Source organism: Sinocyclocheilus anshuiensis, unplaced genomic scaffold (genome assembly GCF_001515605.1).
Source record: "Sinocyclocheilus anshuiensis isolate Anshui unplaced genomic scaffold, SAMN03320099.WGS_v1.1 scaffold1368, whole genome shotgun sequence".
NCBI lineage: Eukaryota > Metazoa > Chordata > Actinopteri > Cypriniformes > Cyprinidae > Sinocyclocheilus > Sinocyclocheilus anshuiensis.
Window position 1 is genome coordinate 128,759 of NW_015544200.1, and position 21,517 is coordinate 150,275.

Below are 21,517 nucleotides of genomic sequence, written 5' to 3' on the forward strand. Positions count from 1 at the left end.
ACAAGTTTTGCAAAGTTTAAAATGTGTAGAAGCTGCACTGAAAAACTACATTGCATTAAAAGTTTCAGTATAGGCCTACTCTTTTTAATAATCTCACAGTGTGTAATGAGCATTTAGTCTATCTGTGTATGGCTTTTGAAGGAAAGGTTTGAATTACGGTGTAAAAAAACGTAGCAGTTCTGTCTGAGCATTTCACAAATGCATTTCAGTTTTATTTCAGGTATTTATGAAATAGCCTACAAAATAGATGTGCACACACTTTTTATTGTATTTGATGCATAACTATTGAAATACACATTTTTATTATTATTTTTTGTATAAAATGTTATATAGGAAAATAAAAGATATTTATATAATATTATGTAACGTATTATTATTATTAAAACAATCATACTCACTGCAATTGCATTATATTGTATTATTTGATGCATGAGAAACATAAAAATAAATATTTTTTGATCAGATACGATACAAAATAATGTCATACAGAAACTGAATCTATCAGTTCTACAGAAAATGATGAAATGTGCACCTCAATCAGAGTGCACCACGCGCTTTTACGCATCACCGCGCATGTCTGTATTTGGATGAGCGCGTAACAGCGAAACAGATCAGATCATCTGCCGACATTATGTCATCAGCATCTCCGGACACTCAAAGGCTGTAAATATTGGACCGAATTCAACTCTCTGCTTCTTCAACTTCATCCAGCACAGGTACCTCACGAGTTCATGTCGACTTTACGCGGTGATTCGTCTTTCGCTTTGGGTATTCCACAGTAATAACCATTTGGTTTGTTTCATTTGCGTTTTCATTCATGCCAGAGGTGTTTAGAATGTGCTTTGACTTAGTGAATAGAAAAAGTAGAAACGAGCTTATGACTTATCTGTCCAAAAAGTGCTTTATAAAAAAGTGGTGTGGGTGCGCTTTATAGTGCCACTGGTGTCTTTATTTAAATATTAGCCTATTATTTATTTGCCTATTTTAAATTAGCCTATATATTAATATGTATTTATATATTAATAAATATAATTAGTAAACATTTGTAAGTCGCTTTGGATAAAAGCGTCTTCTAAATGACAATGTAATTAATATTTTACTTATTTTAATTTAGATGTATTTAGACTCTAAAAATACACTTTTCAGCCGGCGAGGTTTGGATACAATGTGTTTGCGTGGGAGGGAGGCTGTTGTAATGTGGAACATTGCGCAAGAGTTTGGTTGTGATCCTGCTGTGACTTGATTTGTGAATATTTCAGCTGAAATGTCTTGATTTTACTTTCTCAACAGCAGACTGTCTTCAAGTCAGAAATGAGCCAAATGAAGCTGCGTCAAGCTGGACTCGTCCTCTGGATGTGTGTAATGAACAGGGTCCTGGCCACAGGTAAGCGTGCCGGGCTGGTACTCTACAGGTTGGAGGGGGTTTAGCAGAACTATCTCTGATGTGCTTTTCAGTAAGCCTTTTAACCGGACAGCCCCTGTAGTAAGTGAATGAATAGGCTCTCAAATTCGTTGTCATCCTCTTTCAGTTTCTCATGTTTTTTTTGTTTTGTTTTTTGTGGGGAACGATAGAATTTTTCTAAAATATTATTTTTTTAATACAAAGTCTGTTGACCGGAAAGCACCATAACCGGAGTTCTTATACAACAGGGTGACATATCCTGGCAGGGGTGTCTAAATTGTGTAAAATGTCCAGGTTTTGGTTTCTCTAAAAGTTTTCATACATATGTACGCATATTTGCATTGCTTTTGACCGTTTCCTTCTCGCGCGCATCGATTGGTCGATTAAATACAATGCAATTCAGTCATTAATTTAAGCAGGTATGAAAACGGCCGCCGTTTGAACAAAGATAAAACCCGGACATTTTAGGCAATTTCGAAAACCGAAAAAGAGGAAGTATGTAAATATACAACTCATATGCTGTGTTACAGTAGCTATACTCAAGTTTTGTGTGAGGAACAGATCTAAACTGATTTATTCACTGAAAACCTTCCTCTCCACCAAACGGACGTCAATAACATTCTTACATAAACTTAACTGATGTCAAACCAGAGGCAATACATCTAACACAAAACAATATTTGATTTGAAAGCATCCTTCAAAATCTGTGGCTCAGTTTTTGCCCAAACTGTATGATAAGTAATAGAAGTGTTTCACTGAGTCACCTCCGTTACCCAAAACAACAACACAATATTGTGCACTGCTGCGAAACAGCTGTAAAAATGAAACACCATAAATACTTCCTTCAATTCATGTTGTAGACATGTGTCCTGCTGAGAGTTTCTGTACAATTCCCAGCACTGGGTTATTTCTTGCCCTTTATCTGAAATGTGATATGTTCGTTTGCTTTGTGGGTCAGTTCACACACAGCCTGCCGCTAATCAGTGTTGAATTGGGCTGTATAGGACAGAGCGGGGCTAGTTGTCACACCGAGGGCTAAATCTGAGTCGCTATAAAGATATATTACTCAAATGCTTAATAATATAATAACGATTTTAACTGTACGAGTGTGATTTTGAACCATGTTCTCATGTCAAGTGTATTTAAAAAATGTCAGGCTGGCCACATGTAAGTTGTTAATATGTTATGCAGTTTTAATAAGCAGCGGGACTTGTGTTTGTGTTCAGAAAAATTCTTAGACATTTTCTCTCTACATGTCATGACGGTCTCCACCGCAGCAGCAGCAGCACTGTCAGTCACCCAGTGTGTGATCATGCAGTACACCAACATCACCTGCTACTGGGAAGCAACTGACCACCATCTGAACATCAGCAGCTACACACTTCAGATTAACAAGTGAGCCACATTTCACACTAACAAAATCATCCAAATCATCATCTATTAGCATGGGGTTTGGACATGTATCACATCAGTACTGTCATATCTATCTATTTAAATCATACATTACACTGAAAAAAGTTTTCATCCAATTAATAATTTGTCTTTCAGTTAAATTTACCATTATTTGTTTTATTTTTCAAGTAATATTTTTTTAGTTCAAACATTGATAAATATAAATATTTTTCATTAAGGGGGTCATATGATGTTGCTAAAAAGAACATTATTTTGTGTATTTGGTGTAATGAAATGTGTTTATGCGGTTTAATCAAGGTTTGATTAATTCATATTATTAAGGTTATATCATGACCACGCCTCCTCACACTGGTGCTGCGAGTCCGTTAACGACACCATTTTGTCACCTTGATTGTGTGTGAATTCAACGAGCTGTGGATGAGAAGGTGGAAACTTTGTTTTAGATAAGTTAGGTGTATGGACGTTATTTTCCGCCATTTACCTTTTTTTTGCTCTTTCTTTTCCTCGAGAGACTTTGTGATCGGCGTTGTTGTTTGTTTAAACGACGGGACATTTCTCATCTGTTAGCTAACGTTAACTGCGGTCAAGCCAGCCGCGCTTTGAAAATACACGGTCAAGCCAGCCGCACTTTTTTTGTCTTGCACGTGTAATTGTGCACTTACGGTACGGGTGCTGCGAGCAGTCAAAATGCATGTAAAGAAGCTGGCATACCGACGTTTCCTTTATAATTAGCTTATTTTACCGTTTATTTTTAGTTTGTAAATACATTATTTTTGTACATAAACGTTTGTATTGTACATTAATTATTATAAATAATTTATTAAAAAAGTAAAAGCAAAATCGCCCAAAACATCAAACTCCAGTGTTGCACTTTGATTATTTCTGCATATTCCAACACTCATAAAAAATGTTCGTTTATAGGTTAGCTCATTCTTTCAGTTGATATGTGTTCAGACTGAGCCCGACTATCACTGTATTTATACAGGCATTTTACTGTATAGTTTTGGAGAAAACTAAAAGCAAAATCACCCAAAACGTCAAACTCCATTGTTGCACTTTGATTATTTCTGCATATTCAAACACTCATAAAAAATGTTCCTTTATGTGTGTTCAGACTGAGCCCGACTATCACTGTATTTATACAGGCATTTTACTGTATAGTTTTGGAGAACTTGAAATCGCATCATATGACCCCTTTAACTGAAAATATCTCGTACTGACACATCTTAAACTATGTCAGTGCCATTGTCGTGTCTCAAGATGCACACCAGTAAATTTCTTAAAGGGGTCATATGATGCGATTTCAAGTTTTCCTTTCTCTTTGGAGTGTTACAAGCTCTTGGTGCATAAAGAAAAGTCCTGTCTCTATGTTCAAACATGGAAGTTATACAAGAATGAAACAATGTCGTTGTTCACATCAGGCATGTACATACATTTAAATTAATTTATGCACTAAAATGTACACTTATGCCACCTCCAGATCAGCAGTATGTCATGTGGGTTAACTGAGACCTGTTCTGAGGAGGATCACTTATGAAAATTATAAAAAGAAATTTCTTTGAGATGATCATTTTTGTTTTGATTAAATCTATATCTTTTTGTTTGGATCAAAAATAGAATTTAAATTAATTGACTTTCTTCAACAAGAAAAATATACTTTGTGCCAGGTTTTATAAAATAGTTTTCATAGACATAGAAAATATTGTTTAGGGCAAGTTATTTATTTTTCATTGGCACTTTATTTTTCATTTTTTTCAAGTTAAAAAATATAGATGTGAATCATTACCCTACATTTTTATAATTGGATGAATGAAAAAATTTTTTCATTGTATATTGTAATACATTTTAAATAATAATAATAATGATATATTTAAGGGAATTAACTTTGCATATTACCGGTACTTTACTGCTGATGTTTGATTCAGTAGGTTTCTTATGTTTTAGTGCTTTGATTGTCGTGACTATTCAACCAACATGCACATTTGTACCGATCATTGAAACTGATAATTGATAAGCATGAATGTTTCAGGAAACATGTTAAAGTCCATTAACTCAAGTCTCATGCATTGGGAATTCACTTCACCTTTAATTTGGTTTTTCATTTGAAATTCATCTACATATACATCAATAAACACCCTTTTGTCATTTTTAGGGGATTTACTGATCTTTTTATTAGTTTAAGTCTACTAACTAACTAACTTGTTATCTTGATTTGAAAGTAGTTACCAATCTGTCAGTATGGTTTTGAGTAGTTAGAGAACAGATAAAATCAACAGGTGGTTTAAATTGCCATGCACAAGTTCAGTATTCATACTGACTCATTGCAAAGGTTTTTGAAGCAGCTTTATTTGCTATATAGTCCTTTGCAGATGAAACAAGTTATTGATGTTGTGCTATAGGTTCTTCAGATGAGTGTTTTGGTTTCTGGGTTCTTTAAAGCACCGTTCATTTTATTTGCAAGCATGTAATTGAGTGTGAATATTCCTGTGTTATTCTGCCCAGAACCTCTTGTGATAGTAAACACAGCTTCATCCCGGTGGGGTTCTGTAAAACCAGAGGCTCTAACTGCTACGTTCAGCCCATTGATTCAGCGTTACACTGTTTCTGCGCAGATGTGCTGGCGTCCACACGCAATGGAGCCATACGCTCACCGTCGTATTTCTTTAATGGGGTCAATGCAGGTACTACACATCACAAAACAACATTAACGTGCATCCAACGAATTCTGTGCAGATTGTAGCAGCTGTTTTCACAATAGCATACAACCATGCTACTCCTTCCATTTCAGGGTGAATACTATGTCTACTAATTTCTATTATGCATATAATACCCAGATGACCTATACAACCATCAGTAACAAATCAGCATATTAGAATGATTTCTGACTGATCATGTGACATTGAAGACTGGCGTAATGATGCTGAAAATTCAGCTTTGCATCACAGGAATAAATTCCATTTTAACATATATTCAAATAGAAAATATAATAATATTGACTGTATTTGATCAAATAAAAGCAGCCTTGCAGACCCTAAACTTTTAACAGTAGTGTATATATTGTAGATTTGTAGCATGCTAATGTTTGAAATGTTTGTGACTAATCCTTATCGGTTATTCACATTATTTCACATGCTTAAATGCATACTATTAATAATGCAGTGTGCAGTACACACAGTAAGCAGTATGCTAGTATTCCATTCTGCCATTGTAACAGGTCAAGTTGTGACAACGCAAACTTTCATATTATTATTGCTTTCATATTGGTGACACCTACCTAAAAAATGTTCTGTAAATGACTCATTTCCATCTATTGTAATGTTTACAGTAATTTTTCATCATGCTTTGTACCTAAATCCATTATGCCAAAGGCATTTCATACCTGACCACAGTAAACAACCTGTAAATAAAACGTAAATTTTCTTTTGTCTTCTCATTATGTTCTCTCTCTACTGCAGTGAAACTTCCTCCTCCACAAATAAAAGCTCTCAAGCCATCAGAGAGAAGGTCTGGGTGTTTGCAGGTGATCTGGAGAATGGCTGAGAGCTTTCCCAAGAATGAGAAAGTCTACATACTGCTCCAAATGGAGTACACGACACACAACCAGGTTTGTACATATATGACTAAAATATAACAGCTATAAGAGAGATAGTTCACCTAAAATTCGCCTAAAATTAAAATTCTGTCCTCATTTACTCACCCTCGTGTCTTCAAACGTAAACTTATGATTATGACTTATATTTCAATCTTTTTCTCACACAAAGCTGTTGTTTGACCTCAGAAGGCAGATTACAGTGCATGAGTCATTTAGACAGCTTTTGTGGTGCTTTTGCTCTAAAAGCTTCTTCAAAACATCTCCCTATGTCTTCCACAGAAGAAAGTAAACAATGACAGAATTTTAATTTTCAATAAGAAGTGCACTTAACTGTACTGAATGTGCACTTGTAATGTACCTGTACATCAAGTCTTAAAAGCATTAAAAAGCGAACTGTACTTTCAGATAATATAATATTAATGAAATAAAAGACAACTTAAGTGTACTTAAAAAGAGTTAACTTTCATGACTGCATTTCTTAACGCACTTAAGTACACTTTTAAAAAGTATTAAATTAATACTTTTACTTTACAATGCACTTTAAATCATTGTTTTAATAATTTATCTTGCTTAAAAGGCACACTTATTGGGATGAGTTGACTAACATACTAAATCACATGTAAAATACTGATTACAATTTGAACTGAATTTACATTTGAAGTTACATTTGAAGAATTTACATTTAAACTGTACTAAACTTCATCTTTACAAATGTGTGATTAAAGATATAGGCTTATTTAATTAGATGACATTCATGCTTCAACAGAAATTACAGAAAACACAAGTATATGTTAGTTACCATAAATGCTACAGTACACTAGAGGTCTGCATGGGCTTTAAACTGAAGCCCGAACCCGATCCGTACCCGAGATCGTCTGAGCCGGCCCGACCCGACCTGAGCTGCACAATTAAATTTAGAGCCGAACCCGAAATCCTTTTTTTCCCCCACAACGAATAGCCAATTTAAAAAAAAATGCTGTATTTCACGATTGCATGCAACAGTCAGTAAACAAATACATGTGAAGAAACAGAATCATTAAAGCTCGGCCAGTTCACAAGGCAAAAGAAAAAACACTTACCAGTTATGTAACTTTATGAACATCAGGTGCTTCGGTCACATAAATTCTAAATTGAGTTTTTGAATGGTTGTATACGACAAGACGATAATTCTTCCATCGTGCAAATTATGGTCATTTTCGTCAGTTAAGGCTCGTTAGCATTCGGCCTGCTTTAAATCAGACACAGAGATGCAGTACGGTAAGATCGCATTTATTTGAATTAATTAATTATATCATTTATTTGAATTGGCGAGAGAGAGAGGGATGGAAGTTGCGTGTGAACCTGCGCCTGCGCGTCTCTCTCTACAAGCAATGAGGCTTAGTTACTTCAAAAACAGCGATTTTACCCCCTCATTGCAGAGAAATATAAAGTTGCGAGTCAGTAGCCTGTCGAAGCTATTTTACTAATAAAAGTTTCCATGCTGTGTTGTCGTTGTCATGTGCACTAATGTGTGTGTGTGCGTCTATGAAAGCATAGAAAGCTATTCATTAAACATTAACCCGAAAGTATTTCGGGACCCGTCAGGCTCGGGTCGGGTAGCAGACCTCTACAGTACACGTTACTATATTGGAAGTAATTATGAAATGTGAAGAAGCAAGTGTAACGGAGGCCAGTGAGTAGGGGCTGTGCAGGTAAAACCTCACTCCCCTGATCTCAAGAGACGCACTAGCGACTAACGCTAGGGGCGTTTTAGCCAGTCTTTAGCCTCCTTGAATAGTGCGTCCGCCTCCCATGCCGGAGACCCGGGTTCGAGACCCACTCGGAACAAGAACGAGGTGTGGCGGTGAGGACCTGGGAGAGAGGGGTTACATTGGTGCCGTGACCCGGATGGGAGTGAGGATTAGGGGGTGAATGTAACGGAGGCCAGCGAGTAGGTGCTGTGCAGGTAAAACCTCACTCCCCTGTTCTCAAGAAACACACTAGCGTCTTTAGCAGTCTTTAGCCTCCTTGTTAGTGCGTCCGCCTCCCATGCGGAGATCCAGGTTCGAGACCCACTCAGAATGAGAACGAGGTGTGGCGGTGAGGACCAGGGAGAGAGGGGTTACACAAGGACAAAAAAAAACACTCTTAAGATCAAATAATTGCAATACATTTTAATGTAATTGTAAATAGCATGCAATTAACTGTCCGAAAACATTACATTCAATACATTCTTTTAAAATATAATAATTTCAGTACTCCTTTTTAAAGTATGCTAAAGTTAACTTTTTTTTCACAAGGTTTAACAAAACTGATATATAGTTGGACCATATATAAGATTAGACCATTAATAAAACTCTCTCCTGTAGACCCGATCCCAGACTATACAAGCGTTTTCCAAGGAGACGTTGGAGCTATGTGACCTTCACCCAGGATCCAAGTATACAGTGAGACTGAGGGCTCAGGACAATCGAGCACACGCTCACTGGAGCTCGTGGACCTCTATAGACACAACCACAGTAGAGAAAGGTGAGACTCTGACATTTGATGCTTACTAAGGCTTGAACTCTTAAAATGAGCATGCATTTTCACATGCCACCAAACAGACAATTAGTCAAAGCAATACTACCCTTGAGAAAAAAAGTACTCTTTGAAAAAGAGTACTTGTTATGGAAATAATATACTTAAGTGTGGAATGTAATGTTTTCAGATACTTACTGTAATTGCATGTTATTTACAATTAAATAAAAATGTGTTATAGTTTAAATTTATATTAAATGCAATTAGTTGAACTTCAGAGTGCTTTTTTTGACCCACTTAAGTACAAGTTAAGTGTACTGCTGAATGTACTGACAAGCATTTATGGTATACTAAAATATACTTTAATATCATTTCTGTTGAAGTCATGTATTTAAATCTGTTTTTAATTATACATTTTTAATGATGAATTTGCAATTTAGTACATTAAAAATATAATAACTATAACATGATATTATAACATGAAATATTGCATTAGATTGCAGTTGGGCCTAATGGTCTAATTTTATATTTGGTTCGATCATATATCAATTTAGTTCAACTTTGTGAAAAATAGGTTTACATTAGCATATATTTAAAAGAGTGCTCTGTGGTAATAATATACTTTTAAAGAAAATACTTAAGTTTGTATGAATGTAAGGTTTTCAGACACTTAATTTCATGTTGTTTGTAAATGCAAAGTAGTTGAACTTGAGAGGTGATTTGTACGTCTTGCATTTAAATATATATTTTACTTACACATTGCTAATGATGAATTAGCAATTTAGTATATTAAAAATATATGAACTTTAACATGAAATAACTCACTACAGTTAAAATTATAATCATCAAGTACTTTACCTGTGCTTTATTATGTTAGTCAACACATCAAAACAAGTGTACTTCAAAACAAGACAAAAGATTATTAAAATGTAATGATTTAAAATGTACTTTAAAGTAAATCCTTTAATTTTACATTATTACAAAATTTAGTTTTTAAAAGTATACTTAAGTGTGTTAAGAAACAGTCATGAAAGTGTACTCTAAGTACTTTTCATTTTATTAATATTATATTTTCTGCAAGTACAGTTTTTTAAACATATACTTTTAAGATTTGAAATACACTACAATTGCACATTCAATACAATTAAGTGCACTTCTTTTTACGATCAGTTTGCTGACAAAGAGAGATGTCTGTTTGAGTGATTTGAGTCTGTTAGTGTTGTTGAATGTGGCTGTATGGATGAAGATGTGTTTGGATTGATCTTTCCTCAGCTCCGTCTACAGCTCCTCGGCTCTGGAGACTCATCCAACCTGCAGAAGAAGCTGGAAAGAGACGCCTCACCCTGCTCTGGAAGGTTTGCTTATGCTCTATAGAAAATTGTTTCTAAATATACATGATGAGGATGTGATTCAAAGGATGGTAGTACGACTTGAGCCAACAGAAAAACAACAACCTCTTATTATGCCAAGAGCATCGTTGTAGTTCTCCGTTATGTTGGTTCAGCTTTATATAAAGATGGCTAAGCTAAAATTCTTTGAATTGAGAATTAAACACAGACACAGATGAGTCTGTTGACAGAGATCGCAGACGTTGTTATCTTGCCAAGTTTGAGCAAAATCTCTTCTGAAACTCTGGAGTAAACACGTGTGAGATTACTGGGGACTTTTTCACAGGAGATTTAATGTCATTGAAATGTCAAATGATCTAATTTGTGTTTTTTCTTTCCTTTGAGATGACACAGTCAGGATGTATTTACTGGAAAATATATTAAAACTAAACAATGACACATTCATATTTAATTAATGTTTAATATAAGTTTCCACCTGTCATATGAACAAAAACAAACCAACAGCATGAATATAGACATGTAAATAGGTCCATGACAGATATGAAAGATTCATTTTGCTTGTGGCTCCAGGCACTTCCTGTTTTAATAACATTCGTTGAGATTTTCCTCTGTCAGCGTAAGTCTGACAAACAGCACGACCACATCCTGCCACCCCACCCACTCCACACTTACCACCCACCTCAATTTAGAGCACATTTAGCACTTAATTTTACACTTAACACTTAATTGTAAGGGTTGTTACCGTTAACATTTTAATTAAATATGTCTAATGCAATTAATAAAAAAATAATAATTACAAATTTATTTTCCATTCTGTTTTACAAATACTGACTGGAAATAATTAGTCACTGTTACTTAATTCAAATGATTTATTCTAGTTTTTAACAGTACATATTGAAAACTTTGTGTGATTGTTTTTTTTGTTTTTTTTGCATCTTTCTTTCAAAAAGTCTTGATTTTGTACTTGAAACACCCCCTGAGATTTGATTTATAATCAATTTTCAACCAATGTAATGCAAAATAATTTCAATGACTAATTTTTGCATGTAAAAAAATATGATATACAACTGTGATCAATGGGTCAAGGTTTGTCTGTTCATCCTGGCCCTTTTAGTCCCTGCTGGTTGATCTTGTAACCATCTGACTGCAATTAGCATCTTTCTCCATTAAAACATGACTAATTATTCATAACATCTAATATCTCTTGGTTTTATGTGTCTGTTTCAGCCTGTGTCCTGGCCTGAGGTCAATGGTGTTGTGCTCAGTTACTCTGCGTCCTGTCGCGGTGATCTGGATTCATCACAGTGGACCTGCGGCGCTGTAAACGCATCCAGACGCTCTTGCGTCCTCACCGTCTCTGACGATCCCTGTCACTGCAGCCTGACGGCGACAAACTCTGCCGGGACGTCACCTCCAGCTCACATCTCCATACCTGCACATACACATGCAGGTAAATCATTGATGGGATGCTTCAGTGTGTTTAGGATTTTCAGCGGAATTAATGTGCAGCTAATAACAACTGTTGACATGGTTTCTAGCTAGTCCAGGCTGGTCTTGATGCAGCTTGCTGCATTAATACATTTTTATGTGCTAGATCAGGGTTTTTCAAACTGGGTCGCGACCCACTTGTGGGATGCAGAGTGGAACAAGGTGGGTCGCACAAAGTCACTTGGCTGCAGCTAAATTTGCGTTTCAATGACACACACACTCACACAGTTCAGTCTAGGGCTGCACGATATAGCCTACCAACATTAATTACGAATTGCAATATCCTTAGTGCGATTTTTGAATCGCAATTAAGTCCGCGATTTAAAACATGCGTTGCGTGTTTTGAAGCGTGGGCGCGCATGAGTTGTAATAACAGTGAGGGTCTCAGAGCAATGTCATTATTAAAAGGCTCAATCGGTCCGCATTATTAATGAGAAAAAACTCGCTCACTTCAATGCGCTGTATTCTGTATGAGATTGCATACAGTGGAAAATTCAAACGTTACGAAAACGGTTTCAGGTAGGCAATGTTCATTCATTTCTATCGTCTGTTTGAACTCGGCACTGTTTTCGTTCGGTAAACGGTCTGTAAAAAGCATTTCACATGTACGGGGTGAGCAGGGCACAAACGCAGGGTTAATTGTAACACTACAAGATTTAAACATTTCCACATAACAAAATTTCACAATATTTCCTTGACATATCATCTCTATATAGAGAAAAAATGTGCCAAAGTTCAAAAATCTTTTGAAGATATTGCTTAACATTTATTTAACCATTGCAAAAGTACATTCCTGACTGAAGTAAATTTGTCATCTCGGTTTTTAGTATTTATTATTACTAAATAATTATTACTATTGTTATTATTTTTAACTTTTTCACAGTTATTTTAATCTCAAAACTGTTTTAGATAGTTCTGCTTTGCTTCTTATGCTTTGCTAAAAAAGTGTTGGGTTGTGCTCCGCTCTCCCCTACACACTGAAAGACCATGAATGCATTTTCTGCGCTGAACCCCGCGATGAGTTTAACAACACTCGCAGCGCGGATTACTGTTCATATACGCACCGGAGTGAGCGCGTTTCGAGTTTTTATGGACATATTTCATAGACTCATTAACATCTGTAAATGAAGAAATTAAAACGTAAGTATTAGTAGTGAAATTTTTCAGTTGTACTATAAATTAAAATGGTTATTTTTCTTAATTTCTGTCATATTAAACTTTTTATTAAGATTAGGCTTAAAGTAATGTCAGTTGTTTTTTTTTATCTCAAATATTTTGGTGGGTCGTGAAATAGATTATACTTGTCTAGGTGGGTCGTGGAATGGAAAAGTTTGGGAACCCCTGTGCTAGATAATATAATATAATTATTGTTATTTTTGTTTACTTCTTTCTTTTTCTCTCTATTATTCTGCAAAAATTCATCAGGCAGGTCAAGTCATGTTTTCAAGCAGAATGGAAGACTGGCATCCTGCTAAAAATACAAAGCAACTTCCTTGTGGTTGTTTAATGAAATAGTGATGCTCTATGGGATATTCTACACAAAGGTTCATAAAAACAACATCATTATCGGAAACCATGCGATCATTTATCCCAAACTCTCCTGTTTCCTGTCCTAGAAGAACTCCCACCCCCTCAGATTATCAGCGTCACCCCATTGGATGACACTCAAATAAAGGTGGAATGGACAGCTGCACTGAACCAATCAGAGAGCGGCTTTGTGGTGCAATGGACTTCTATGCCTTACAGTGAACCAACTAGTCTGCACTGGGAACATATGAATGAAACTGCAAGAAGTTTTATTCTCACAGGTCTGAAAAATCACTTTCTTTCCTATAGAAAAGTCATTTTTTGTTTTCGCTGGTCGATATGACAGTGGCCTGTTGGTGTGGATGCACATCACACAAAAGTTTACAATTAATGACACCATTAATATATTTATTTTTGTCAAATGTTTTACAAATTTTCAATAATAATAAAATAATATTATGATTATTATATATTTTTTGTATTGTTTATATCTTTTTTTTCTTTTGTATAGTCATATTGTCCTTAGCCGTGCCTGGTTTTTAAGATATTATATTGTAGTCTTTTACTAATAATTATAGTTTAATCATAGAACTACAACAGAAAAGTGTTAGTCCATGTTTGTATGTGTGTGTTTCAGGTCTTCTGCCAGAAATCCCATATAATCTGTCGGTCATGAGTGTGTATGGGCGACAGGCAGGAAGTGACATGTCGGTCATTGCTTTCACACGGGAAGGAGGTCAGATATTACACTGAAAAATATGCATTTATTGGAACTGAAGATGTGGTTTTATTGCAGTAGTATTCATCAGCTCTTTTGCCATAAGCCATGCTCATAAAAATTTAACAAAAAATATCATAATATAGAAACATTATCTGTTGGGGAAACTGGGGCTAGTTGTCACACATGCTACAGTACATCTGTATATACTATAGCTACAGTACATAAATACTGGTTCTGCTAGAAGGTCTATATTTTTAAATAGACTTAAAAATAGACAAATAATTACCAACAATATATTGCTTATTTAGATTTTAAAATGTATCTACATAACAAAACATAATCAAAAATATTTTTTATTTAGATTTCCTCATTTTTTAAATGCTATTTGTATTTTAAGATTGGATATTAATTGTATTTAAAGTGAAAAAATATTTCAATCTAAATATACTATAGCAACAGTACATACTGGCGGATCTGCATGTCATGAGTCATAATTTTACTGAATAGCCATTAAATACTGTATGTTGTGGAAGATGTGTGTGTGTCTATAAAAGTATATTATATATTTTTAGATATGCTTTTATATAGTATAACTTACATCATATAAGGTATTAATCTCAAATACTGTCAATAGACTGCAGGTTCCCATTGTGACAACTTACCCCATATAATGTGACAACATGCCCCAGTCCCCCCTAAGCATAATTATTTTTTTCTGTATTATTTTATTTTATTTTCTAATAATTTTCTTACCAATTAAGATATAAAGAAACAAGAAGAAGTTAACTAAAGAAAGGCTGTCAATATAATAATGAATAACAAGCAAACAAACAAAAAATGTGCAGCTGCTCACGGATTTGCATAAAGTTTCAATGTACACACCGATCCAGCTCATGGCAACACCTTTATTTAAATATATATATATATATATACAGTATAACAACATGAACAAGTTTTCATAATTAGTTTGTCTGAATATAAAGGCACATTAAAAAAACAGTAGGTAGGAACATTTAAAGGGATAGTTCACCCAAAAATGAAGATTCTGTCATCATTTACTCACCCTTAAGTTGTTCCAAACCTGGATGAATTTCTTGGGGTAACCAAAAAGTTGACAGTAGCCATTTACTTCTATAGTATGGACAAAAATACTATGGAAGTCAATGGCTACCGACCGTCAAATCTTTGGTTACCCACATTCTTCAAAACATGCTCTTTTGTGTTCAACAGAAGAAAGAAATTCATACAGGTTTGGAACAACTTGCATTTTCATTTTTGGGTGAACTATCCCTTGAATGCTTTCTCATGTGTCTGCAGTGATCGCTGTATTCCTGTGTTTCAGCGCCCTCTGTCGGCCCAGATATGACAGTGCTGAAGATGAGCAGCAGCGGTGTTGTTCTGAAATGGGACCCTGTTCCTTTAGAGAAACTTCATGGCTTTATCCAGAACTATACTGTACTGTACGGCATAAATGGCAAAGACAAAAGTAAGATGCAAAAAGCAATGTTGAAATGTTGGAAAGCAATTTTATCAAAGGGGTGGGAATTAAATTAGGGCAAGTAAATGATGAAAGAACTATCATGTTTGAGTTTGACGCCTCATTTTGTGAAGGTGTGAAGGTAGACGCTCATGTTGAACAGATAACTCTCAGTAAACTGACAGAAGGAACCTATAACATCTGCATAATGGCTCATACTGCAGTAGGGGGCGCCGCTGGGCCCTGTCAGATGGTGGTTGTGGGTAAGAATGACAGGCCATTTGGATTAATTTTTTTTCAACATTCTTGCCCATATAAACACAGTGTTATCTTTAAACCTGTTGTGTGTGCCCACAGGGCTTGAGGATGTGCAAGGGATTCCGATACTGCTGTGTGCACTTCTGCTGTGCTTTCTGATTCTAATCATCCCAGTATGCATGAGGGTGAGGTAAGAGAACATGTAAAATGATGATTTAGTTATTAAAGTTATTCAGTTATTAAAATGTGGTTCGTTTTTAGTGGATGCTGATTACTGATAGCATATTTTTTTAAACTAATGCACTATTTTCTTTTACTTTAAAAAAAAAAATCTTATTTCAGTATATGTTTAATATGATATCATGCACTAACATGCAGTCTTTATAGTCACTGTTTATTGTTGTGTTTTAGGATTAAACAGTGTCTGTGCCCGACTGTACCAGACCCTTCAAAAAGCAGCCTGTCCGTCTGGTCCAACACTAAACCGTGTCAGGTAAGATCAAATATAGTTATATATTTATTCAGCTGAGTCAGTGAAATTCATTAAAACCCACATGCTGTTAGGAGGAGGTAAATACACCTCATTGCATCAATAATGCTGTTTTTGGTGACTGAATTGTTTCTCTTGCTGCCTGCAGAGGGAGTTGTTATGTCTGGAAAGATAGTTTTATACTATTTAGATTCCTTTTATTCCATATTATTGCGTTAATTTGAATAAATTCTATCAATTTAAAAAATATATGCTCAGTTGGCATAATTAACACCACTACAAACAATTGTGCTCATAATAAAGTTTTATTTAAAGTTAATGCACTTGCTTACCAAGGAGACAACCGTGTCAGAAAAGAGCATGCATGACGTGAAATATAGGGCATGTGATGTATAAAAAAAAAAGTAAAATCCTGGTTAAAATATCGCTTGTGAAGATAATATTTTTATTATTTTTCCATTTATACAATTTTATTTATTTATTTATGTATTTTTTATATTATAATATTTATTTTATACACACACACACACACACACACACACACACACACACATATATATATATATATATATATATATATATATATATATGTATTGATATATAATTACACATTTTTGCCAAATTGTGCAGCTCTGCAAACAAGCACAGCAAGCCTGGCGTCTTCTTTTTTATTCGCAATCACAGTTTTTATTCAATAATAATAATAATAATAATTCATTATATTTCAGATTAATCCGTTTTATGAATGGTCATTATATTACATTTTATTTAGATTACTGTGTGTGGATATGTATGTATATGTATGTATATGTATGTGTGTATCTATATATATCTATATATATACAAACAAAATAATAAAGAGTGTGAATACTATTATATTTAAAAATAAAAAGTGAGTAATAAAAAATAAAATTATTTTATAGTACACTTAAAAAATACAATGCTAATATTAACATTTTAAATTTTTCCTTTTTTATTTTTATTTTATATGAATTTTCAACTAGGGATGTAACGGTAGGAAAATGTCTTATCACGATTATAGTGACCAAAATTATCACTGTTATCAGTATTATCACGGTTTTGTTAAAATGTGCTGAAGATGTTCAAAAAGTACCAACACATAAATCACTTCACCAAGTTTTATATTTAAAAATCAACAAACAACAAATAAAATGACTTTTTGTTTGCATAATCACTAAAACAACATTACCAATGATGTTCGGATTTTAAATGACAACTTGACTGACAACAGTTTAATAGCATGTTGAAATATCTAATATAAATGTTCAAATAAAGCTAAGGTAAACCTCACATTTCAGCCTTTAAATAAAGAAAAGAGTTAAGTCAAAATGATAATTGATTAATAAATGATTATATGTATTTTATCTGCTCCATAAATAATTCTAGATAACTTATCTGAATTGTTTAAATGTGTAGAATCCACATAAGCTTGTTTTTCATCAACCGGTCAAAATTTACAGCAGGGCATGCAAATTCGGTCCGTTTTTGGCCAGACAGAAACTGCACCGCAAGCTGAATGTAAATATAAGTCTCTGTAAATCCACTCACTGACAGCAGGTGGCGCTGATGGAAAAGCTGTTTCCCGTAAACTCTGTGAACAAAGCAGCACTGCGATTAAAAACACTACTTTATTAGGTATTACATGGAGCGAAGATGAAAACAAAATGCCATCGAATTGTTTCTGAAGACAGTCAGAACCTTCAGAGGTACATTCATATAATTAATTCATTCATATATTCATTTGTAAAATTCCCTTAGCACTCTTTTAAAACCTCCCAGCTTTTCAGCCCTGTTTTCACTCAAAACGAAACTACTCTGCGTGCTGTGCGCACGTGAGACTGTTACTTAAAACTGCTTTATGCTGGACAGTATTTATTTATCATGAGTTGTTCAAATCGCGGTAATCTAATACGGTTTTAATGATAATTAAAATATGAAACGGTAATACTAACGTCGGGAATTTTATGATTTATCGTCAAAATATATATATATAAATCGTTACATCCCTATTTTCAACATTTTCAAACCATTTTAAAATCAGCAAGCTTTTATTTTGGCAGGTTGCTGGCAAGTAAGTATATGCGCTGCCGGTTTTAGCGCTGCCAAGTGAGGCACATCAGTGCATGAAATGTCACAGTTTTGCGTTTTGCTCTGAAACCGACAGCGCATAGCCTAGATTTATGCTTTCAGTTCGAATGGGAATCTTATACAGTATTACAGTTAGTCGATCTAAAATGGTGATTGTGCATTAACCGCTGTCAACCATGTTGGTACGGCATGAGAGGTCTGAACTTATTAACCCAGTGCATTTTTTATTTTGGTCACGCATGCGGACCACTTATGTACACCCCTGTGTGTGTATATATATATATATATATAAACCACAGCAAGATTAGTTTCATTCAGTTTTCTCTTCGATGTTCAACAGCATAAGCTACCATCCTCGTCCACCTTGAGCTCCATCATCTCTCTGGGTCAGACTACAATCTATCAGGATTGTGGTGAAAAAGACTACGTCCCTGTCCAGGTGTCCACCTATCACACTCCACATGACAGCAATGAGCCTGAAGCCAAGACCTACAACAGCACTTCTGCTATAACATACCTGGACCCTAAACTCACACCAGCTCAAGCTTTCCCCACACATTTCCTCAACCAGAGCTACACCAAACCAGACCAAGTCATTCCTGCTGGATATAAAGAAGATCCCCAGCCCTCATCTGATGATCTCTGGTTTGATTCTCTCTTTACCTACAAAAGTAGTCAAGCAGATTTATGCGGCTACATCCACGTGTCCCAGAGCTACACGCCGGTCATTACGACCGTAGACGCGTACAGGACTCTTGACCTGGATGAGAGTCCGGATTTCCTACCGGCTCATAAATAACGAGTTTTGCGTCACTGGGGTTTCACAGTCCCACTCTCTCCAGCCCACCAAAACATGAGCCCTCATATCAACCACCATCTCTGTGTGCTTTCTGATTGACAGATATCTTGTGCAGGGATAGTTGAAATGGCATAAGGCTGGTACATTAAGCTGGGTGCAATTAAAATCAGAAACTTGCCTACTCTGTAAACTGTGTCCAGTGTAGACAGCCGCAGTTAATTATAATAGTTGCACTAGATTTACAATGGTTTCATGGGCAGGTTCAAGAGATTGCATCCAATTGCTGTTCTGCCCAACCCTTGAAAATGAATTGTGAACTTTTTCTAAGCAGCCTTTTTATCTGAACACTTCCTGTCAGATCTCGTCTAGGTCAAGGACACCGCATGAGGACCGCTAGTCATTTCCACATTTGACACCTCTCTCACAAAACCACTCTGGTCTCGAGTTAAATGTGCATTAACCACTGATACCCAGTTGCCAAATGCATGGAAAAATGTGCCGGGTAGGAAAATGTGCTTTCGTTGCATGGAAACTTGGGCTATATTTGCTATTCCTGAGATAAAACAGTGCCATTTTACTGGTGGCATGATATAGCTTATCTCATTTTTTATTAGCAAATGGTGCTTGAAAAATAAAAAGTATCCACATTATGTTACTTTCATATTGTGATATTTGGTTTAATATTACATTTTTAATGCATAATTAGTCATCTTAAACCCTCCCATTTCTGTTGACACAATAAAGGACAAAGCCCCAGACGAGACATGTTTCCCTGGTTACATCATGGACACAGCTTGGAATTATACAGACCTGATTAACTAAAGAACTGGATTTTGTGTTTTTCAATGTTTTTTTAATTTATTTTTTTATTGTGTATTTCTGATGTAGCACTGCTGCTTGCGTTATACTTGTCATCTCCTGCTTTCTGCTCTGTCCCAGTTTCCTCTGTTGGCCTTTTTGGATATCAGAAAAAAATAAATTCTAACTGGGTTTGGATATCAGACAAAACAAAATTTTAACTGGTTTTGAATATCAGACAGAATCCATTCTAACTGGTTTTGGATATCAGACAGAACTACAGATTCCAGACAAAACTGGAACCTTTCTAGAAATGTTAGATCCAGTCTTTTTTTTTTATTTTGTCTGGTGAAATTACCACATTTGTGTTGTCAGCCTACAAATGAATGTAAGCTATTTTAGTCTGTGAATCAGACAGACTGGTAACCTGGAAAGCTGTGAAAAACAACATAACCCATCTGATCTGAACTATATATACATTGTTTCATTTCCTAATGAAAAGATTTGAGCAATGCCGTTCCAAAATAATGTCAAATGTTTATTTTTGTGAACTGTATCTGAAGATAAACCAGATTCTGTGGAAAAGGAAAGGACAGTGAGAGGGACACTCGGCATCAGGAACATTTTGTTGAGAATGCTGTGGCTTTGGGCCAGAGTTCAACAACGCTGGTCCATCTTTCCTGCGACTGGAATTCCCGATAAAGTCCCTCTTTGTTTGGACAGAGACGGGCCAGGGCAGTGTCACACACACATCCGGCTCCAGAGAGTTGATCTTTGGCGGCAGGAGTGCAGATCGGCCGTGTGCCAGAGCTGGTGCAGCAATATTTATTGTGGATGAAATGTGCTATTGTTGACAATAGATGGATATTCCCACTGACCTGCCAGAGCCCTGCGGACCGTTAACATGCTTCTTGCATTCCACCATTCCATCGGGAATGTGTTAGCCTGTGAATATGGCTCAAAAAAGGAGTGGATTAATGCTTAGCACAATATTTGTCATTCCTGTAGTGATGTTGAGAAACTCAAGGCTCTGTATGTATATATTCTGATAAAGCACATGTTATTGTTGTTTGTCTAATAAAGTGAACAGAAAATCACCTTGTGTTATTGTTATCTCAAGTCACAAAGGTTGATATTTGAAAGTAAACACTGTATATCTTGCTTAATTTGAGAAAATATGTATATATATATAGTTATACCTGTATTGAGCGCTTTGAAATGCCAGCATGTGTTGGACTTTGGTTATATTTACTGATATTTCTTGGGTGGGGTGATTGATCATAGGTAATTTTTCTTTGCACTTTGACTGCTGTGACACTTTGACAGTGGAGATCTTTTGTGCATGGAGAAATGAATGTAAAGATCTCTCTTTTGTATACAAATTTGTTAACTTTGGGTATTTCTGTATTTAACTTCCCTAATGTCAACAGAACAATAGCACAACCTGACAAAACATCCTTGGGAAGAAGGAAGAAGGTTCATAAAAGGGCATAATAATTTATTTATTTTGTCCTACAAACTAAAATATCATCCCATTATTGTTATAGCTGTTGTTTTAACTAGTGATCACAATAAACCACAACTGACATACATAC

General features: G+C 35.4%; 1 protein-coding gene across 1 annotated transcript; it reads left to right on the forward strand.

The window, feature by feature from the left end:
* Window positions 1-614: 614 nt before the first annotated feature.
* On the forward strand, window positions 615-21,019 carry LOC107696803 (interleukin-6 receptor subunit beta-like). Its single transcript, XM_016497307.1, has 15 exons — window positions 615-716; window positions 1,291-1,384; window positions 2,629-2,797; window positions 5,318-5,496; window positions 6,271-6,419; window positions 8,756-8,915; window positions 10,179-10,261; window positions 11,483-11,705; window positions 13,360-13,551; window positions 13,908-14,006; window positions 15,334-15,477; window positions 15,603-15,731; window positions 15,826-15,916; window positions 16,138-16,219; window positions 18,666-21,019. The coding sequence occupies exons 2-15, from the start codon at window positions 1,312-1,314 to the stop codon at window positions 19,122-19,124; spliced, it is 2,232 nt and encodes a 743-aa protein (XP_016352793.1). The 5' UTR covers window positions 615-716; window positions 1,291-1,311; the 3' UTR covers window positions 19,125-21,019.
* The last annotated feature ends 498 nt before the right edge of the window (window positions 21,020-21,517 follow it).

What these genes read in the sequence shown, in the direction of transcription:
- LOC107696803 (XM_016497307.1), top strand. Translation starts at nt 1,312, where the DNA reads ATGAGCCAAATGAAGCTGCGTCAAGCTGGACTCGTCCTCTGGATGTGT. An exon ending in CACAACCACAGTAGAGAAAG is followed by an intron (nt 8,916 to 10,178) that starts GTGAGACTCTGA and finishes ATCTTTCCTCAG; the next exon opens with CTCCGTCTACAGCTCCTCGG. An exon ending in CTGTCAGATGGTGGTTGTGG is followed by an intron (nt 15,732 to 15,825) that starts GTAAGAATGACA and finishes GTGTGCCCACAG; the next exon opens with GGCTTGAGGATGTGCAAGGG.